Raw genomic sequence first — 23163 nt, forward strand, 5'->3', positions numbered from 1 at the left:
CAATGTTTCTCTTTATCACTGCTGTATTACAATCCTAATGTGTGGTACACACGTTGGTTTTAAACATCACACAGATGAATTTGGCATATAAAGGTCTGTGTTAGGAGTGACAAAACCAAAACATCTTTCATCTCTGTCCTGTGTTTTGTTGCTGTTGTTGTTGTTGCTTTCATAGGATCTGAATTTATAACATTCGTCCACATGGCATCGTCAAGTGACGACAAAGCTCGCATCATGATCTGGAGCACGCCGCGCTCGATCTCGACCGCGTTCGCGAGATCGATGTCGGCTCGAGGAGACACGGAAATCTTCTGGGAGCCCTACCTTGCCTGCTACTCCTTTGGTCCGAACCAAACGATACACTGGGGAGACAAAATTCCAGGTAATTGCCATTACTTAAGTTCATTTACCTGTCGCACACAAGACATGCATGCACACAGGAGCTAAAGGACACGTGTATTAATTCACAGATTTCCGTGTTTTTTTTTTCATTCGCACATGACTGACGAATCATGATAGAAATAGAATAGTGTTATAGTTCTGTGTCATCAATCTGCCAGTTATAATCGCATGAAGCAATAAATAAAGACCCTGAAAGTAGCCATATACAGCTACATGCATGAACTTTATTCCTCATAACAAAGGAATGGTTTTAAATTAATCTATTTTTTGCATCCCCCCCCCCCAAAAAAAAAAAAACAAAGCTCGTGCATCGCAAATAATAGTTTATAAAGCGCTTGCCTCAAGCGCCGTTGATATGAACCGCTTCAAGGAAAACGGGTCATGGACTTATCAGCAGCCTCTATAAGCCTGATGAATTAGGGTGTCTATCAGTCATAACTCTCATTGTAACCAATCTATGTGCCACCAATAAGCCCCTCTACGTCCAACTTCCACTGTCCACGAAGATAAAATTTACTGTTTTAAAAGTGCAAACAGACCGTCATTTAAATTCATTTCTTTCAGTTCAATTTATGATTTTGTAACCGATCACCAAAAGAAAAACAGCGCTTGTAGAAACATTATCATTTTGACAATACTAATAAAAAGGAGGTTAGACCTAATTAAATTTTTTTGATAATTTCGGAGCTCTTAAACAAGAATGGAAGAGTTAGCGTAATATGTATGGATGTGCACTACATGGAAAGGCCATCCAAATGTAAAACATTTTTTTTTGTCTGTGTGTTTGTTTTTATGTGCACATACATGTGTCTTCATATCTCTGGGTTGTGTAGGTATAAAAAAACTTTATAGCTAACTTCAGGTACTCCAGGTCACCAGTGCCCAGTATAAGCAAAATTGTCTGGCCTATAATTATGTTGACTGCACTTTGTTGTGTATCATCGTAAGTGTCATTATCTCTGTTTCATATATTTCGATTTGATCAGGTAGCGTTATAGTAGGCAAATCTAAATTTTTCACACAATACGTAAGAGTTTGAATTTCCTGTATTTGTACATTTTTTTTTGGCATGCCATACAGGTATGCTGAATGACAAGTATACGTATAGCTACATCGACAAGATTCTGAATGCTGATTACCCAAACTCCAAGGTACTCTTCGTGAAGGGGATGGTGGAAGGTATTCGTGGTAATTTCGACATCGTTGACGCCAAGTTCAAGCATTCATTTCTGGTGCGCCATCCCGAAAAGATGTTTCGTTCCCTCGAGCGAATGATAACAGCGATTCCTGGTGCGAAGGTAGATTTCATACATGGTCTTAAGACCATCTACAATGACCTTGAAGACTTCTACAACCATGTCCAGACGAAATTCGGCCAACCCTCTCCTCCCATCATCGACGCGGATGATCTCGTCTCCCACCCAGAGACCATCCTACCGAAGTACTGCGAGGCGATGGGGATCGAGTTTACACCCAAAATGCTAGAGTGGGACAGCGTCGACCCGAGCCAACTCAACTGGCACTGTACAGACGTGGGGGCTATATCCAGCGATGCACTAAAGAATACAGTGATCCTGTCCAACGCCATGCAAAGCAAGGGTTTGGGGAAAGCCCCCGATCCCACGAAATCATCTACGCCGTCACCCATTGTTGCAGAATGCGCCGAGTATGCCATGCCCGTCTATCAGAGATTTTATGATCTCCGCATTAAGCCATGATACCATTGCTAGGGATTGTTAACACTGAATTGGTAATGATTATTAAAAAGAAAATTATACATTTTTTTTTTTAAATCAATGCTTTCAACATATAATAACAATGTATAAAATGCGACACGATATGACAGAAAACGCAATTGATAACGGGAATTATCGCAACGCCACATGCATGATATCTCATTACTACAGGGTGAAAGAGGAATGATACTGTCGGTTCGTACATTACGTCACCAATGTGTGTCGACTTTACTTGTGAGTATACATGAGAATGCACATTCTACACTCATTTGCAAGGCATCGGTTTAGAAGCAGAAAGGGTCATCTGAATTTAAAACTTTATCGTATGACATTATGTGTATAATATATGTGAAACCATTATCCCCGTCGAGCATGTCCTTTTGATATTAAATGGCCTAGGCTCCATCTCTATTATTCTTACATTTTTTTAATTTGTCTTTTGAACAACAGGTACGTGATATCTTATTTTCACTTAAGAGTTAAAGACAACTGCTAGTAATCATTGTGTATTATTAAGAAAAATAATTTTGTTAATTCATCAAATTATGATCATCAACCTATATCCATGTAAATAACTGTTCAAATATTACTTAAACTTTGTTCAAATGGCTTTCTGTTATATTCTTGTATGAAAAAGGGAACACAGGAATAATATCAAATCAATCGAAATCAAATTTGATGAGCAAGGCAATATGTAATTCACTGTTAAAATATTACTTGATAACTTTGTTCAGTTGGCTTTCTGTTATATTCTTGTATAAAAAAGGGAACGCAGGAATAATATCAAATCAATCGAAATCAAATTTGATGAGCAAGGTAATATGTAATTCACTGTTAAAATATTACTTGATAACTTTGTTCAGTTGGCTTTCTGTTATATTCTTGTATGAAAAAGGGAACGCAGAAATAATATCAAAATCAATTAAAATCAAATTTGACGAGCAAGGTAATATGTAATTCACTGTTAAAATATTACTTGATAACTTTGTTCAGTTGGCTTTCTGTTATATTCTTGTATGAAAAAGGGAACGCAGAAATAATATCAAAATCAATTAAAATCAAATTTGACGAGCAAGGTAAGTCATTAATAAATTCCTGACCCAAACAAGCAAAGCACTGTACGGTTGAAAGATCAAACAAAAATAAAATAAACGATGAATAGAAACAAAAGGAAAAATAAAGAAAATTAAGATCGCATATGATGCTTTATCGAAAGGCAGAGAAATCTAAGATTTTTTTACTGCCATCCAGATGTAAAAATACAATTTCTGTTTTTTCGTGGATGGTATAATGAGGGATTTTCTTTGTTTCAACAGCAGGGAAGATTTAAGGTTGTTGAAAAAGAATGTTAAACCAATACTTGCATTCTGCATGAACATGCATTTCACCTCTTGCATATGTTACCATAATAAACAAGTTCTGGGAATGCATGTCTTTCATGTCTTATTGAAATGAAACATATGCATAAGTACGAGCTTTATTAAATAATGTTTTCGGAGAGAATTCAGTTTTTCAGTAGGAAAGTCACAAAACAAACCAGTTCCCCTACTGTTACTTGTAGCAAGTGTTGGGAGAACAATTCCCGATTCTCGCAGAAGGAAGGACTTATTAGAAACACTAATGGCTATAGAGGACAAGTAATGTTACTGCTTACTAACCATCGAAGGTGTATATAGAATGCTCAGGATTGAATCCTTTGAATGTCCCTCTACAAGTCTTCAACTTACTGGGCGTCATCGTAGGTAATTCAAGTAATTCAGGTAAAAATCATAAATGCCAGCGTTACAGTAATATCATTTTGGAGAGAGGTCGTCATGAGTCACTGAAGTGTGCATGACATTTAAAATGCATGATGATAAAGAAAAAAAAAAGGTCTATGAACCCAAGACAATGTCTCTTCAGAACAGCTGAACACTACGCACAAGAGAAATCTAATCTAATACTGAGAGATAATAGCTGACTATGTAGGCTCCTACTGTTGAGTTTTAACTGCCCTATACGCTTATTTGGGGGCTAGTATAGGCCTACTTGGAACCGTCAGAGATATGCGTGTTCTTCTCGAAAATCTCAGACGCTCTTTCCCTTATGTTTCACCTCTTTATTTCTTTCCTGTGTGAAAATTGTTGATGAACTGCACAAATGCATCAAGACTATTAAAAACGACATTTTATGCTGCCTGGTACCCCCCTCTTAGTAGTCTTGTGTATATCGTCGTAAAGGTAGTGTATTCCTTCTTGAAATTTCACGTTTTTTTTTTTTTGTGGCTTATTACGTGGTTGCTCTCATTATCACTGCTTCTTAAAAAACTTTGAACCACTGAATTTCCTATTTTCCAACATTCTTTGTATCTCCACTTTTGGAAAAAAAATACCATTCAGTTCGTCTGATTATACCACATTAAGACCAATATATTATTGAAAGAACACACTAATTCTAGGATTGGGATATATTTTGCGAGTTATCATGTCACACATTCATTGGAAGTGTGAATAACGCGTGACGGCGCATTGATGCCATGAATGTTTTATCGACATTTCTATCATCACTTTCCTCTTTTACGTCGTTTTGTTGTTGTTGTTGTTGTTGTTCGTGGGTGTGTGTGTGTGTGTGTGTGGGGGGGGGGGGGGTAATAAACAATTCCTTGGTAATATATTTGACAAGATATCACGTATTTGTCATGGCGTCTACAGCGCAAAGACCAAAGACGGTTGCGAGCGCGCATGCATGGTGAGTCATCATCAAAGAGATTATACCTATAGAGTAAGTAGTCGCCATACGCGTGCGTACAAATAGTGCGTCCAAAATTGAAGAGGGAGCGCACACTCAGCTCCTGGCACTGGATCTAAGTCTACGTTCAAGTCATATCTTCTCATATCATATCTGGAATGATATGTTATTCTTCATTACACTTTTCATTTTCAGAATCACAATGTGGTTAATTGTTTGAATATTAGTTTCTACGATGGTATCATATCATTTGAACCATTTGGTAGAGTCCAGACCTTTTTGTTGTTCGCAAAATAAAGAGTGGGAACTTGGGTGTAGACTAGACAGTACTTGAACATTATGACGTTTGTTTCGCGTACATTCCCACTCAAGCCATAAAATCAAACAACCTCAGCACCATTATGACGCTTAAACATGACCATTGTGACGTCACAATAAAATAACGCAAGGTCACTGCGCCGAATATTCAAGTCGAGCGCATTAAACAGTGCGCTGCCAGGATCCGTGCAATGGCGGCTCCCACAACGGGAAATGGCAACTACTAGTACCTCGCGCGGCTGCCTCCCCACTGGACTACGCCCTCTTGTGTTATAATCTCTTTGGTCATCATATAGAACGCGCGCTCGCATATACTAAGTAGAAGCGGGGCCAATAAATTGAACGACCCGCCGCCGTTTTCAAAGAGGTCGACTACCAAAAGCCTGAACCCGGAAGTGCCTTGAGTAATACACGTAAAGTACAGCTTCGAAGTTGGGGTTGGGTTGGAATTTGTCCATATGCCTCCGGATTTAATAAGAGAGATACATTCTCAATACAGTATACGTGTTTTGATGAAAAAAGGACTTGCTTTAATGTGTCAAATATGTGCCTTAAAGGACAAGTTCACCTTCATATACATGTGGATTGAGTGAAGGCAACAATATTAGTAGAGCACATCAGTGAAAGTTTGGGGAAAATCCGACAATCCGTTCAAAAGTTATGAATTTTTAAAGTATCTGTGCAATCACTGCTGGAGGAGAAGACTACTACAGTGTATGATGTCACATGCGTACAACAATATAAGGAAAATAAAAAGAGAATTTCACTTTTTGAGAATTGACTTTTTGAATAAAGTACACATTTCTCCGACATGTTACTGACTTATGTTAAGGGTAATATCATTTCCCCTGACATCTGAAAGAGAGAAGTCGAGTGTTCCTTTATTATGTGAGAAAAATGAGAATATCTTGAATTTTCTTTATACTTTCTTTATATAGTTGTACTCATATGACATCACAAGCTATAGTAGTCTTCTGATCCAGCCGTGACTGAGCAGAAACTTCAAAGATTCATAACTTTTGAACGGATTGTCCGATTTTCCTCAAACTCTCATTGATGTGTTCTACTAATATTGCTGCATTCACTCAACCCACATGTCTGTGAAGGTGAACTTGTCCTTTAACATGAAGCCAAAATTGTCAAACAGGCATTCATGCATTCATACTACATAATAAAGATTGCAGAAAGGTACAAGTTAATGTATACTCTTTGGTATGGGAGTATACTGATTTCACATAATATATGTCACTTAGAAACATCAGACACACATAAAACACACACTCTCACACACACCCACACAACAAACACACACACTCACAACAAACACATACATACGCACACACATGTACACACCATACATTTTTTTTCTTCAAATTCCAACATAGCCAGAGAGCTAGCGACCACTCAAGTTACCCCATCAAGCCCAAAAGGTTTGACCCCTCAGAGTTGTTGGGACCACCTTCCTCATTAACAAAATGCGCGTCAGCCTGGTCCCGGAAGGCGGGTTCGGCCCCCAGGGACCCCCCGAAAAGGGCCCTTGGCGGATGTAATTTACCCCATGGAGCCCTAGAACCAAACTTGGTCTAAAAGAATGTCCTATGGGTGTACATCATAAAAATATAAAAACTGACAAAATATCTGGTCGGGAAAGGGCTTGCCAGACCGCTAGTTTGTAGGAACAAACCCTTGTTGGTCTGCGTCAAGACTACACTTTCCCATAGGCCCTGTACTGTAGCGTCTCCCAACAGTCCGAGGGACAGTGCCAGTTGAGTGCATGTGGTAGTCTTAGTGCAGACTCTGTTACTCCCAACAAGGGTTTGTACCCGCAAACTACCTGGTATATCCCCATTTAAATAATCAAAAGGTATAAACTTCTTATACTGTAAAACATGATATATTCGCGGCATGAAATTTTCGCGAATTTGAGCTGACAGCCTTTTTCGCGGCATGAAATTTTCGCGAATTGCCACTGGCGTTCAATGCATGTAGTGTAGACAAAAACTTTCGCGTGCATTTTAATTTCGCGAATTTAGGCGCTCGCGAAATTCGCGAAATTAAAATGCACGCGAAAATTTCTCGTTTTACAGTATGTCTGACATTATTGTGTGCTAGGTATCATGGCTGTAGAACCTATGTGACATGTTTTGTGTACCGGTATGTATTTACATAAAGGAATGTGCGAGCGTGTGTGCATATGTGTGTGTGTGTGTGTGTGTGTGTGTGTGTGTGTGGGTGTGTGGGTTTGTGTGTGTTCTATTGTGCTGGTCAATTTCTGCCTGCAAACTACCTTGGGTCCCAGGGTATACCAGGTAGTTTGCGGGTACAAACCCTTGTTGGGAGTAACAGAGTCTGCGCCAAGACTACCAAAATGCACTCAGCTGGCACTGTCCCTCGAACTGTTGGGAGACGCTACAGTACAGGGCCTACAGGAAAGTGTAGTCTTGACACAGACCAACAAGGGTTTGTGCCTACAAACTAGCGGTCTGGCAACCCCTTTCCCGACCAGATATTTTGTCAGTTTTTTATATTTTTATGATGTACACCCATAGGACATTCTTTTAGACCAAGTTTGGTTCGTGGGCTCCAAGGGGTAAATTACACCCGCCAAGGGCCAGTGGCGTATCTAGGGGGGGGGGGGGGGGGGGCAAGGGGGGCACGTGCCCCGGGCGCCACTCCTTGGGGGCGCAAAAAACGGAAAAAAAAAAAACGAAGAAGAAGAAAAAAAGAAAAGAAAAGAAGAAGAAAAAGAAAAAAAAAAGTCGCCCGGACGAGGGGGGGGGGGGGGGCAGAAAACCAAATCAAACAAGATAAAAACAAAACATGATGATGACGCGGACAAAATTACTATGTTTATTGTGTTCACACAAGAGTTCCATGTTTTGTAGGCTGAAATACATAAAAATTTCGGCTCGCTCGCTGCGCTCACTCGCCAAAATTTATATATATATAAAAAAGAAAATAAAAACAAAACGTGATGATGACGCTGACAAAATGACAACATATATTGTGTTCACACATTCCATCGTTAGAAGGCAAAATGTTACACGGAGCAGCCGCTGCAATTTCTTTCGTTCTGAAGCAATCGCCGATTGGATCAAAGAGGGCGCCAACGGTTTCGAACATACGGAGGGGGGGGGGGGGGGGGGCGCAAAAAACACCACATCAAACAAGATAAGAACAAAACGTAATGATGACGCGGAAATTTCGGCTCACTCGCGCTTAATGATTTAGAGTATTTCTTCAAGTCCTCTGTTTGTTGGTTTAAATCGTTATCTATAAGGCCGTCACTATATCTTGATTAGAATATCAATTGTAAGATTTAATAAGCAAAAAATGACAAGAATTCCATGTTTTGTAAGCTGAAATGCAAAAAAATTCGGCTCGCTCGCTGCGCTCGCTCGCCAAAAATTTATCAAAAAAGAAGAAGATAAGAACAAAACGTGATGATGACGCGGAAATATACAACTTTCGGGTCACTCGCGCGTACTAATTTAGAATGTTTTTTCAAGTCCTCATTTTGTTGGTATAAAACTATAGATCTTTATCTATAAGGCCGTCACTATATCTTGACTAGAATTGTAAGACTTAATAAGCAAAAAATGACAAGAATTCCATGTTTTGTAAGCTGAAATACAAAAATTGTCGGCTCGCTCGCGGCGCTCGCTCGCCAAAATTTATCAAAATCTATTACATTTGAATCACCCTCAAAAAGACCCCTTTTAAGTGCTTGAAAAGGCATATCATGTGGACTTTTTTAAAGTCCCTACCGGAATGGGGTTGGGTTGAACACTTTTTCAGAAATTAGGGGCGCAATTTTCGCGCTTGCCCCGGGCGCCGTTTTCCCTAGATACGCCACTGCCAAGGGCCCTTTTCGGGGGGTCCCTGGGGGCCGAACCCGCCTTCCGGGACCAGGCTGACGTACAACTGTAGTCCCAACAACTCTGAGGGGTCAAACCTTTTGGGCTTGATGGGGTAAATTGAGTGGTCGCTAGCTCTCTGGCTACGCACACTCTGTGTTGTGTGTGTGTGTGTGTGTGGGGGGGGGGGGTACTTGGGTTCAGAGTACACGCATTGTGGTGTTGGCAGGGTCAGACAACATTGCTCGAATACATCGCTTCATGAATAGCGAGACATTCCTCGATCTTGCTATTCATACGCGTGTGGTTTCCGATGCTTTGCTATCTGTCGGTAGTACTCGGTACACTATAACTACCGTCGTTGACCTGTGATCTTTTAAACAAAAATGAGCCATAGATGATGGGGAATGTCATCATATTATTATTGTATACAGAAATACGAGCAGTTAGGACGTGGCAAAAGGTGTATGGTTGATCATCAAATCTGTATGCCTATAATACACAAACAAACACCATGCTTCGAATGGCTTTCTATTGAAACAAGATCATCGTCGCCTTCTCTCGTCGCCAACACTAAAGCAACAGTCGCTACAGAGCTGGCCGGCTGCAGAGGACAAACACAGAGCTATATTGAGGTAAGTTTCTGTTTTTCTTGACCTTTCACACTGACGTAACACCTGCCTAGTCATACACTGTTATATTTCAGATTTTCGCGGTTGGTTGTTGCATTGGAAAAAACTGATAAAGCATATCATGCACGCTCAAATTATTGTCATAATCAACGTGAAAAGCGAATGAAAATGATGTGATCGCCGTGCTACGTTGCTACGTTTCGTCAGGAAGTTTGTGAATTTTGAAAGATGTCGATTTTGGTAATTTTCGCCACAAATACCATGTACCTCCAGAAAATGTGTCTGCGCAGGTTTCAAGATCAAAGCTTAAACTGATTAAGTGATGGAGAATATCTGAATGGCCAATGATTTACCTAAAATCAACGCAGAAGTAGTATGCGAAGCATGTAGAATAGTCGAATTTGAGAAGTTGTAAGATTTTTCTACAACAATAAAAGTGCATGCTTTTGACCTCATCTTCAAACCTCCGTTTCCATTTGAAATGCCTTTGTCTGCAGTATTTTTTGTGCATATACAAGAAGATAACATTTAGGCCTACCAAGGAGGTACTAGGCAAGCTTGCCTAGTACCTCCTTGGGCCTACTAACCATTGTTTCTGAAAATAGTCGATGTCCACGCACACACACACACACACACACACACACCCACACCCACACGAACACGAACACGAACACCCATGGTCTTTTATATGGTCTTTCGGGACTTGCATGACGCCCAAATTTGTCTCTTTCCGTCTGCGTTTTCAAAGAATATAATTAGGCCTATATTCATTTATTCAATCTTTGTATCATATAACAGCACCATCTGTTTTTCAAGATATTAATGAGAGAGCGTGCATGTTATTGTATACGCAAGAGTAGAATGATAATACCGTGGTATTTTTTGTTCTCAAGACTACAAGGTAACTTTGCCTGCGGCACAACCTAACTTCTGTGTTACCTTAGAAATCGTTGACCACCGGTTATTTCTGAAATCATAACGTTAGAGGACTATTGCAAAGATCATCTGCTGCAGTACTGACACTTTTTTTAAATTCCTAATAGAGCTATGAATTATATCTTTTTACATAGAATACTAAACAGAAATTCACATATCAGAATAAATGATAGCACTCTCAGTGCAGTTTCGCGCTCTTTAGCCCTCTTCTTTTTGGTCAAAACTGCATGTTGGACGTTGTGTGTTCCTTGCACGTCCTCAAATTTATGAAAGTGACATATATATATATATTTGAAGCTACGCACCACCTTCTCCTTCGTCATATCTCATATATATATATATATATATATATATATATATATCATGTGTACTATAAATTTGGGTTGTAGGTATTTCATCAGAATCATACAATACTGCTTAGACTGTTTATGTGCTGTATAGTACTGAAATCTTACGGCGTAATCTTCCATCTGTACAATGGAATTGTTTTCATTAGGATACGTAATTCACAGCAACACCTGTTCGCCATGGCATCATCAACCAACGACAAAGCTCGCCTCATGATCTGGAGTACGCCACGCTCGATCTCGACCGCGTTCGCGAGATCGATGTCGGCTCGAGGAGACACGGAAGTCTTCTGGGAGCCCTACCTTGCCTGCTACTATTTTGGTCCGGACAGAAAGATGCACTGGAGAGACCATATTCCAAGTAATTATAGGCTTATGATTCTGTAGTCCATCAGTACACATGTCCCACAAAAGGCATATGCACATTGGACTTAGAAAACATATGTAATTCAACATATATTCTCCTTGACAAGGCAGCTCCCGGGCAACGCACTACGCGCATGACGCGCATAGCATTGTGATGATGTTGTGTTGTTATGATTGATGTTTGCACAAACTTATCATTGTCTTTACACTGACGAAAGTCTGAGGCAGACCGAAATTTTTGTAATTAAAAAAAAAAACTTCTCGTTGGATCCATGGCGTATTTGAGACTCTTTCTTCTTATAATTATATATACATATCCTTCCTTCTCTTGCTTGTGTATGTGTGCTGTGCCACCCGGCCCCGTCGACTAGCTGGAGAAGGGTCAGGATGGTCCGAGCTACGCTATAGGTCCGTTTGGTTGAAATATACAACCAGGCGTGGGGAACGGCGTTAAATCTACCAATTTGCTGGGTTAGTAATACCAATAACAACTTCTATTCAAGCATCACCATACTTGCTTTGCACTACTCAACGATACTTATTGTACTGCAGCAGACTCAATGAAAAGATCCAGGCGGCAGTATCCACTACACTCAACGCTTTAAGGCCGTGTCACACCTTTCCGGGCAAGCCAGGCGTGCGACTTATGAAGAACAATTTTTACTACCCGGAGGTCGCCGGAATGAGCCGCACATGACAGTACCTAGCACGTATCTCATTCGTAGTCAACCGGAGGTGTGCACGCAAATCTGTTTACCCGCAACCATGTTTAGGCCCTGTCACACCTTTCCGGGCAAGCTATGCAGGCTTGTTGCGTGTAGGTATTTTCCAGCATACCGAAAATTTCTGAGGGCGAACAAGGATTTGGGCGAGTCAGTGCATGTGTCTTACTTGCTGGACGCGTTCTACTTAAATTCTACTTGCGGGTATACTGTGTGACCTTTGTACCAGTCGCGTTGGGGCTGACAACTCAATTCAATTCAATTCAATTCAATCATAGTTTATTTCCAATCATCGAAAATCAAAAAACATAGTACAAAGTATACATGTGTTGAAATAAGGTTCAAACGTTTGCAAAAGATTCATGTAATATATATACGAGACAAATTATAGAACAACATATAACATGTACAATATTTAGGAAAAACACTGTATACATTCTTCGTGGGCGAGCGGAAAATAAATTCGATTATGGAAAATAGTGATCCACTAAAAAGCAAAGCTTGTCGGACGTGGATCGCTAGGTATATAATGAGTAAATTATATACTATTCTATAATAATATACATGTAATTATTTTGAGATACACCGGTAGGGAAAAAAATATAGAATACCAATGCTAGTGCCCGGACACTGCTCACTAAACCACGTGTACCGGGAAAATATGACAAGGACAACACGTTCGTACACACATTCGATTACCCACACTATACACTGTATAACTCAGTGAAGGAATTCCTCTGAAGGAATGGCAGAAGTCCCACGGAATGTCATTATCTTGGCTGCATACGGGGACTGCGAAGAACCTGCGTGGGAGTTGCCTGCGAAGTGCTGCCGCTAAGGACCTCCTCCTGGCGTTCTGCGTGGACCTCTCCGGGCATCCCAGCGACTCACCCGGAAAAAGTTTTGGTCATGCTCAAAACTTGGCTGCGGTTAAATCGGACTTGCGTGAGCACCTCCGGGCAACTACAGGCGAGATACGCGCTAGGTACTGTCAGGTGCAGACCAACTGCGGAAAGCTCCGGGTAGCATATTTGTTTCCCCGCAAGTCAAGCCGCAAAACTTCCCCAGACACGTATGACAAGGCCTTGAGCATGCTCAAAACTTGTTTCGAGTGAGTTGTGGGGGTTTGCTCGCAGAGGTACACGCAGAACACCAGTAGGAGACCCTTACCGGCAGCACCTCGCAGGCAACTTCAACGCAGGTACTTCTCAGTACCCATAAGTCGCTCGTAACAGAAAACGGGTCGGTTTCAAAGCTCTCACGCAGGTCACACGGAATGCACACAAGTAGAAGTTAAGTAGCACGCGTCTGGTAGGTAAGAAACAATTGCGAAAATTACAAACATTCTTGCTCGCCCGCGGAAAATCTTCTACGTGCTGGAAACTACCTCCTCACCACAAGCCCGCCTAGCTTGCCCGGAGAGGTGTGACACGGCCTTTAATAACACTCAACAGCACTGAAAATCTACACTTTGGCTCGTACTCGGGCCCACTCAGTTGATGTGTCACAAATTGGACCCTCTGACCACCATATTTCCAAAACAGTTACACATTTTACATGCAAACCTCTCCTCAAATAATAACACAAATTTACTCTCAACATCATACGAAAATGATTAGATAACAAATAAATAATTATATGAGAGATTATTACTGACATAATCGCATTTCCAACCCTTATTATCCCTCTAAGAACTTCTAATAATCAGGCCATAATCGTTATTTTCCCTCCAAATGATCGATTTATAATCGATTGTTAAAATATACGATCGATTATGCAATCGATCTCGCAACTTCATAATTTGGCTAGTTTTAACCCGTTTTCTTCCTTATTCATACCAATAATAATTCCAAAATGTCCTTAAAAGATTCCTCATAATCAACTTTGTCTGAATAATTACTAGAAAGCTTAAATGACAAGCCCAATTTGGTATCAAATTAGCCTAATTGGACGATCTCAACCAATGATCATTAAATCTTCATCGGTTACAATATATATCGTACACGTCCTAATGGATTATTCGCGGCACCAACAGATAATTCTGTAGTTCTGTGTGATCAGTCTGTCACTTATAACCACAGGAAGCAGTAAACGTAGACCGAAGATGCCCGAGCTACATCTCTGAACATGTCTTTGTTTTTTTGGTATAGCCAATGCATCTGCCTAGGGTGCTGTGATGGAAAGCCCTGAAGAAAAACAGGCACACTTAAGCTAGGCTGACACTTGCACGACTTTTGGCCACGATTTTGTCATAGAGAGTCGTGCCATTTTGGGGCACGAACTGGGAGGCTCCCGCACTGTTCACGACTAGTTCACGCATAGTTCACGACGAGTTCACGACGAGTTCACGAATAGTTCACGAATGCGTGCCCATCAGTGTCCACATTTACACGAACTGGCACAACGAGTTCACGCATAGTTTGCGCATAGTTTGCGCATAGTTTACGCACTTCCCGCATTGGCACGACGAGTTTGCGCAATTTGGACGGTGTCGTGCCGACTTGGGCACGCCATCAAGGGAGCCTCCCCAACCCCTGGTCATTTTTGAATTGGCTGTGGAAGAGACAACATGCTGAATGCCAGAGACACAATCATTGCAGAGAAGAGAAGATGTCTATACCTGGTAGCTGCTCTAGGGCCATTCTCCGAAAAAGTGTGCAATTACAGTTGTACAAATGACAAAAATTCAACATCAAAGATTTCATTCATGTTTTATCAATTCAGAAAGTTTGATTCCTTAGGAACACAAAACAATCAATGGGTGATTTTTGAAAGCTCATATTTTTCTTCTAGAAACATTTCCAAACGTAGAGTCCTTTTTTACATGTTAGTACCATATATCAGCTACGTTACCAGAGGTAACATCTTAGAAAATCGTTTATTGTCTGCTTATTTCTCGCTTTAAAATGGCAATGCTTATGTAAAACTACAAGCTTAAACATAAACAAACATCATGAAAACATTTTGGAGTCAGCCGTGATCTAATGTGTAATAAAAATGATCCTGATTTATAAAGTGAAGGCTAAATAAAAAGCAAGAAAATAAATATATTTCGACTTAAAATATGTTACCCTAATTTAACTTTGTACCTGCATTTGAATTATATCAATAGTCTCATTGATTATGTATGAAACATCATGAATAAGTATTACACTTCTCATAAATAGCAAATACCAGGTAACATCTCTGCCAGATGAAATACATTCTGGATCGGAAGAAGAACGTTGTGTGGTATATGGAACGTATCTGACGCATCAAAAGTTCCGTTAGCATACGTTTCAGACCAAACACCAATCATGCCAATTAATTAATTTTAATTGTAAGAACATCACAATGTGACTATTTTCGTTAAAACACCGCACTTCTAAACGTAAAAAAAAAAAAAAATGATTTCGTCATAGGTAGAAGATTAGGTTACAGCTCGTTATTCCGAAGGTTCGTTATTCCGAAGGTTCTTTAGTCCGAAGATTCGTTATTCCGAAGGTTCGTTATTCCGAAGATTAGTTATTCCGAAGGTTCGTTATTCCGAAGATTAGTTATTCCGAAGGTTCGTTAATCCGAAAATGTGATGAGGTTTGTTATTCCGAAGGTTCATTAATCCGAAAATGAAATAAGGTTCGTTATTCCGAAGGTTCGTTGATCCGAAAACGAAACAAAGCTCGTTGTTCCGAAGGTTCGTTACGGACCCTGTAGCACTTCGGATCAACGAACCTTCGGAATAACGAACCCTATTTCATTTTCGGATTTAGGAACCTTCGGAATAACGAACCCTATTTCATTTTCGGATTAACGAACCTTTGGAATAACGACCCTTCGGAATAACGCCACAAATGTTCGGATTAACGAATCCTTTTTCATTTTCGGATTAACGAACCTCTAGGTATAGGGAATTTGTGTGTTTCGGATTAACGAACCTTCGGAACAACGAACCTTCGGAATAACGAACAGCACCCGAAGATTAGATAACCCTTCGACAAAACTTTGAAGAATACGTAACACAAATCCATACTACTTTTTATCTGATATACTTCCGAAATTTTGTAATTACATGGAAGACGGTAAAAATGAAGTTGGAAAAATATCTATGCACATGATACGCACAAATTCAATTTTCCTTTGTTCCTGTCAGTAATGAATTAGGTCTCACGAATCGACAAACGATGGTAACGTATCTGACAGAGCATTTATGTTTATAGACACATTTAACTACCGATTTACATTCAAACCCAGATCACTCAATCATGTTATTAAAAGAAACCTGATGCGAAACGGTAGACGTCATTAATCCTATAGTCATTTTAAGAGCATTGTGCAACCAAGAAAGTGCTCTTGACTTTAACCATAATACTGAGCGCATTTTATGTAGATAAGGTGCAAAATTACAATGAACAAAGGTATAGAGCGTTCATGTAGCCTCGTTTGCTGTGAAGTTGACAGCATAAGGTGGGTACCAGACTTCAGCCCTTAAAAGTCCTCAATTGATTTCTACAGACAAAAATTTATTGTGGTATACAAAACGCTCACACACACACACACACACACACACAAATAAAAAACCTCAACAAAGCAGAAATAAAATGGATATCTAACATATATCTTTTTGGATGCCATAATTCTAAGGGATGATATTATAGTTCTGGTTTAGATGAGGATTCAGTTTTTAACCTTTTGCAGGATAATCAAAATCCACGTATACTTACGAAAAGTTTATTTGATGAAAATCGGTTCAGAAATGGCTGAGATGTCCATAAAAGTAAAAGGAAGATGTTCAAATAAAAGTAGATCGGCCATCAAATTTTGTTAGGACCTGTTTCTTTTACTTTATTTTGGATATCTTGGCCACTTCAAAACTGTTTTCTTATCAAGTCGTATAGAGCACAATGTCAACCGGTTAAATCTGCGCACAAAAGCGCGTCGCGCTTAACTTTGCTGCACGATACACGTATTCATTGGTAACGTATCTGATGGACCGTTACCGTTCTCACACTATCATTTACAAAAATATTAATTTTCTTGAGCAATTTCTGTTGTGTGATTAATTATTACCTTAAGTATTCAAAAGTACCGGACCTTTGCTTTCATATAACAGCATACTTTTTTCTAAATGAAGCAATTTTAAGTAACGTATCTGATATCAGCTCATCGTAACATTAGGTTTCCACGGCTTCCACGGCCACGCTGCGACGCGCACCAATTCTTGAACATGTCGTTATCTACTCGTGAACTCGACGTGAGTTGTTCATGAACTATTCGTGACAGTTGTGGTATGGCGTTCACTGGCACGCACTGGCACGCACTGGCACGCATCGTCCCGACGAGTTCACGACGAGTTCACGAACAGTTTGCGCATAGTTCACGACCCGGTCGCGAAATTTTGTCGTGACCAAAATTTTGAACATTTCAAAATTCTCGTCCCGACATGACACGCAGTCACGACGGGTTTACGCACACTTCACGCTAGTTTACGACTAGTTTGCGCACTGGCACGACTCGAGTCGTGCCAATGCGTGCCACAAAATCGTGCAAGTGTCAGCCTAGCTTTACTCGATGAATGATTAACGACCAGTCATAACTCTCATACCTTCAAGAGGAATATAAATGTTCCTTCTAACCCTCCATAAATAAGATATACCGGAGTTTCACAAGTCCAAACAGGTAGCGATTCTTAATTATGTTTTTTTCGATCACGCAGTAGTCGTATATTCATATATTATTTTGACAATAGTATTAATAATTGTTAAAAGAGTTAATTGAAGTTGATAATTACTTATCTCGTTCTTAAACAAATTACGGCAGTATGTCGTCATGTGGTTACTCCACGGAAGAGTTGGCAAAATTAGAGTCATTTCTTGTCTACGTGTTATATTCTGTATGCATGTATACAGGTGTTTTATATTGAATGTGTATGTGTGTGCGTTTGTGTGGGTGTAAAAGGACAACCTTTACGTAACGACGGGTACTGTTACGTCACTCTGTACCCAGCAGACGCAAAATTAACCTTCCTTTAAAATGCGCTCATCAGTTGTGTATCGCCATAAAACTGAATCGCTGTTCCATATTTTCCTTTTCGATCGAGTAACATTATACTTTTCCTAATATTTCTATTGGAATGCTGCAGATAAATTTGAAGTTTTCAAATATAACAGTTTGCCTTACTCTATGCATTTCCTGGTGTGTCAAATACAGGTATGCTGAATGACAAGTATACGTATAGCTACATCGACAAGATTCTGAATGCTGATTACCCAAACTCCAAGATACTCTTCGTTAAGGGGATGGTGGAAGGTATTCGTAGAAGCTTCGACGTCGTCGACGCCAAGTATAAACATTCTTTCCTAGTTCGCCATCCGGAGAAGATGTTTCGTTCCCTCGAGCGATTGGTAACAATAATTCCCTGTGCGCAGCCAGATTTCATAAACGCTTTCAAGAACATCTACCATGACCTTGAAGACTTCTACAACCACGTCCAGACAAAATTCGGCCAACCCTCACCTCCCATCATCGACGCAGATGATCTCGTCACCCACCCAGAGACCATCCTACCGAAGTACTGCGAAGCTATGGGGATCGAGTTCACGCCCAAAATGCTCGAGTGGGACAGCGCAGACCCTAGCCAACTCAACTGGCATTGCACAGACGTAGGAGATATCGGCAATGAGGTGCTGAAGAATACGGTGATCTTCTCCAACGCCATGCAGAGCCAGGGTTTCGGGAAAGCCCCCGATCCCACGAAATCCGCAAAGCCGTCACCTACTGTTGCAGAATATGCCGAGTTCGCCATGCCCGTCTATCAGAGATTTTTTGATCTCCGCATTAAACCATGATATCGTTGCTACGAATCTTTAACACAGAAATATCGATGATTATTCTAAAAGAAGTTATATGTATTATCTCTCGGGAAATCAGTGTTTTCAACGTGCATGCATGGTGCATGGTGATTTATGACAGAAATTATAGTTGATATTGAAAGGACATGAACCTGACGCTACTATATTACCATTACATATTTAGATAATTAATCTTTCATATTAATTATCAGCTTTGAGTTTATAGCCAAATTATTCTGATAAATCAACTTCATAGATCTCAGGCTCAGCTCAGATGACATATTGATGACAATGTCATTGAATTATGGATTAATTTCTCAGAGACATAATATGACAGGCTTGCTTGACTAGGCAAGCAACTTCCATTTCCTGAAATTTACCTTGTCTGATAACATAGAAAGTCACAACACAATCAAGCATGACCTATAATGACGCTTGCTGAAGTATTTCACTGCGGTAAACATATAGGCCCATCTGACCTGGATATAAGTTCATTCATGCTTAAACTGCGTAATCCTAGAGGCTACACAGCACTGAAAGGTGCTATTCATCATTGGAATGTGCAACTCAGGTCTAAATCAAACTTGTGTTTATGCTATAAATGCCAGCACATTTCTCCTTTGGCTAATTATTGTTATTATTGTTATTATTATTTATTCGACTTTCATTCACAAATTTCATAGTACATATTTCGAAATCAGAACATACACTGGAGTGGTAAGGGTGCACCAGGTTGGGCAGCCCGGGTCTGGAAAGAGCCAACTAAATGACTTGGGCCCTCAGGCCATCCTCCCCAACCCACCTGGCGCACCCAAAACAAAAAAATGAAATGCATCATGTCTTATCATTCCATACATACTCAGTTATACATTACAGCATTCTCAAATTTCATAACATGTTTAACTTGTTGATGTATTGTAATTGACACACTACACATTCTGTATACATCACTGTAGTAGGCTATGTACATTCACCTACATTACACCTGCATTACTTAAGCCACTTCAATGTGTCAAACCAAAATAGAATTGCTTATTTCTGACTTATACTTTCGTATTTCTTAATTAAACATACATGAATATTTCAACTGACCTCCTTGCCTCCAAACATCTCCTTTTAAGAACAACCCAAGTCAGGATGCTCAAGATTTAAGATGAATTTGCTCCACAACTCCATCTCCAGTACTGACTCTTTATCAGTCACTTCAGTTGCACAAGAGATGGCGCTGTCACCAAAGACCAAGGTCAAATAATATACTAGTACGTCGGTTGAGAATGATAAGGGCGTTAAGTTGCCACTAAACCTATAGTGTTCTGGACAAAACGCCCTTCTCATTCTCAACAGACGAACATGTACATGTAATAGAATTACTCAAGGTCCACATAATATAGCCTGTACTGTGAGTCTGAGTTATAGACTGTGTATGGACACACACAATGTAGTGTACACACCTCTGTGTGCACCATACTTTGATATATACATATATCAAGTAGTCTGATCCTCAGACTCGAGGAGGTTTTTCAGTTGTGACAAATAGATCATTTTAAGGCTTCTCAAAACAAATCAGATTGATGAATTGAATTTCAAATCAGCTTTCATTACATGGCTCCTTTAAATTAGAATTTCTAATTTACCCACATGTTCAAATTTATAGAAAGCTGCATTTGATCATTCTATAGTAGAGCAAATCACATTTGTTTACCAACTGCACCTTGCAATGGAGAGAACATTCGTCAATAAGCCTCAGTGTCTCCTACAACAGAAATAAGTATTTTGCATACGTGTTGTACTCTGATATTGCACACAAGACTAATTTCCTTTTTTTTTTTTTTTGCTTTTGAATTTTCGTAAAAAGACATGAAAAACATCCAGTCCAGCACATATATATATACAAACTTAATCTCACTACAAGTCAGCATTTTATCTAGCTGACAACAATTGTGGGTTGTTTTTTTTTCAAGTCAAACACCCAACCTACTAAATTTGTGTGGTTCTGTGTCAAACGTGCTGTGAATATACAGAGTATCATATTTATGCTAGCAATCAAATTATAAACTCTTTGTCATTATTTCTCATATCAGTAGATTATCTCAAGAAGTACATGTACATATTTTCAGACGGTATTGGTCTATTACAGAAATCTTCAGTTAGGATTTTACAAGTATGAATTTTTACAATACCTGTATAATTTCCTTTATAACAAAGTGATGAAATTGATTTCAAATCATAAAATTCACTTGCACCATGTCACCTGATACATAATGTAGTGCTGTAAGGGCAAAATGAACTTACCTTATTTCAAACGTGAGTTTGCTACATTGACGAACTGAACTGAGATGAAACACGTGAGTGAGATTGATCCTTTAAATATGCATCCTAAGTCATATATAAAGAAGTTATAGAAATGACTAATTGTCATATCTTAGCGAAATGAAACATGTGGAGGTAAAAACTTTGTAGATATGCGCGATTATATGTATCCTAAGAGAAGTCATTCTGAACATTTCATGAAAAAGTAGAAAAATGTCACACACACACACACACTCACTTATTGTCAACAACATGTCTCTATTGATAAAGTAAAATCTCCGATGTCTAATTGCAGAGTGCCAATTATGATTCTGTCCTGGGGCGCTTCATAAAGCTATTCGTAAAGTTACGAACGACTTACGAACGACTGGCAGTTCTTGTGCTGAATTATTGAAATTATGATAAGTATAGCACATCAGAACTGATCACCAGTCATTCGTAAGTCATTCGCAACTTTACGAACAGCTTCATAAAACAGGGCCCTGGGACCATTACTCTGTTTGACAAATTATGTACATCAATAATACTATATCTGATATCGTGACGAAGGTTTGCGGTTCATATTCACGTGTATAAACCTCACCTCAATTCTCAACACCGTGCAAACATTCATAGATCATGTTTCATATTAATGATATTTTTAATACTTCTCCCATTTTGTTGTTCATTTTATTCGCCGATGATATCGGCATTTTGCTCTCCCACAAGAGCTTACAAGACTATAGAGTAATTGATATTAGGAATTTAGAATTGAAAAGTGTTTCATTTTGGTTCAAGTGTATAGTAAATTTTCTTTAAACATAAGTAAAACATAATAACATGCATTTCCAAACTATTCGTGCACGAATGTAAATGTTACAAAATACTATCATTCATAACCTCTGTGCACTTTCAATAAAAAAGAGCATGTAAAATCTTTCGGTATATACGACAATACGCAAGCGTCTGTCAGGCATGGGGTCAGCACGTATTGCACGGTAGACACACGGAGTCAAGTCGACTACATACAACCTTTTAAAACAGTTTACACACAATTGAGGCCATAGAAATTGAACGGTAATTACATGGGCCGTTTTGCAAGCCCTTTTTAAATAAAGGACAAATAGATGTTCACATTATGCACCATTCAACCGCTTACCTGGAAAATAGAAATTTATAGAACAATTCATCAACACAGAGTTGTTAATTCTTAATCCCCTTCCGTCATTTTTTTTTTTTTTTTTTTTTTGCTGTCAAGCCATCTGACCTTTGGAATTTATTTACATAAACATTCTTTACCGATTAGGGACATCTTGAACACTACAAGCGATATTTTCCATGACTGGAACCCTATCAAAAGAATAATTCAGTCGAGTGTATGTATCGTGACAATCATTGATTACAGACTAATATTGTGCATTCTATGTGCAATCAAATCGTCATCAGTTACATGACTTCCATTGACAAACATAAAATTGTCTTTTGTGCAGTCTTTTCGGACCTTATTTTCCAGAATCTGTTCGGATTTTGAGTTTTATCTTTACAAAAGCTGTAGTGCAATTAATGTTTGTATTTTGATTTCAGGAATATTAATAGTGTCACGTCTTATCTCTAGAAAATTATCTAGTTTGCCTTCAAGATTCTTTACTTTAGCAGTGTCATATATATTTTCTTATGCTTCCTAGATATTTTCTTCATTTCTCTGTCAATCTATGGTACACAAGGACCAACAATTACTTTATGTTTGGGTACATTTCTCTTAGCTGCATCTATTAAGTTACCCTTCCATAATTTTCCAGTTAGACTCAATATCATTAGTTGATTCGTCATACATTTTGTAATTGTAACAAATCCATTCTATATAAGAGTCAAAATCGACCCTTGAAGCAAGGTAAATCATCAGACTGTCCTCGCATACTTTTTTTTAGTTATATCGAATGTTGGGCTTTGCCATTTAAGGGCTGTTCATTTAAAGGGCTGTCCACGGGGCATATATACAAGATA

General features: G+C 39.3%; 2 protein-coding genes across 2 annotated transcripts; both read left to right on the forward strand.

Annotated features, from left to right (window-relative positions):
• Positions 1-201: 201 nt before the first annotated feature.
• Positions 202-2120, forward strand: LOC139739433 (uncharacterized). The gene is made up of 2 exons (XM_071650046.1): positions 202-382; positions 1483-2120. Exons 1-2 carry the CDS (start codon positions 202-204, stop codon positions 2118-2120), a joined length of 819 nt encoding a protein of 272 aa, XP_071506147.1.
• A 7213-nt stretch (positions 2121-9333) lies between these two features.
• On the forward strand, positions 9334-18933 carry LOC139739435 (uncharacterized). Its single transcript, XM_071650047.1, has 3 exons — positions 9334-9675; positions 11105-11316; positions 18230-18933. Exons 2-3 carry the CDS (start codon positions 11136-11138, stop codon positions 18865-18867), a joined length of 819 nt encoding a protein of 272 aa, XP_071506148.1. The 5' UTR covers positions 9334-9675; positions 11105-11135; the 3' UTR covers positions 18868-18933.
• Positions 18934-23163: the final 4230 nt, after the last annotated feature.

This window comes from Diadema antillarum, unplaced genomic scaffold (genome assembly GCF_040938485.1).
Source record: "Diadema antillarum isolate AM-2024a unplaced genomic scaffold, OU_Dant_1.0 seq00000798_RagTag, whole genome shotgun sequence".
In the NCBI taxonomy this organism is placed as follows: domain Eukaryota; kingdom Metazoa; phylum Echinodermata; class Echinoidea; order Diadematoida; family Diadematidae; genus Diadema; species Diadema antillarum.

Bases quoted from the DNA above. Each gene is read 5' to 3' on its own strand.
- LOC139739435 (XM_071650047.1), top strand. From the start codon at position 11,136: ATGGCATCATCAACCAACGACAAAGCTCGCCTCATGATCTGGAGTACG. The intron at 11,317-18,229 runs GTAATTATAGGC...TGTCAAATACAG, and splicing joins CTGGAGAGACCATATTCCAA to GTATGCTGAATGACAAGTAT.
- LOC139739433 (XM_071650046.1), top strand. From the start codon at position 202: ATGGCATCGTCAAGTGACGACAAAGCTCGCATCATGATCTGGAGCACG. The intron at 383-1,482 runs GTAATTGCCATT...CATGCCATACAG, and splicing joins CTGGGGAGACAAAATTCCAG to GTATGCTGAATGACAAGTAT.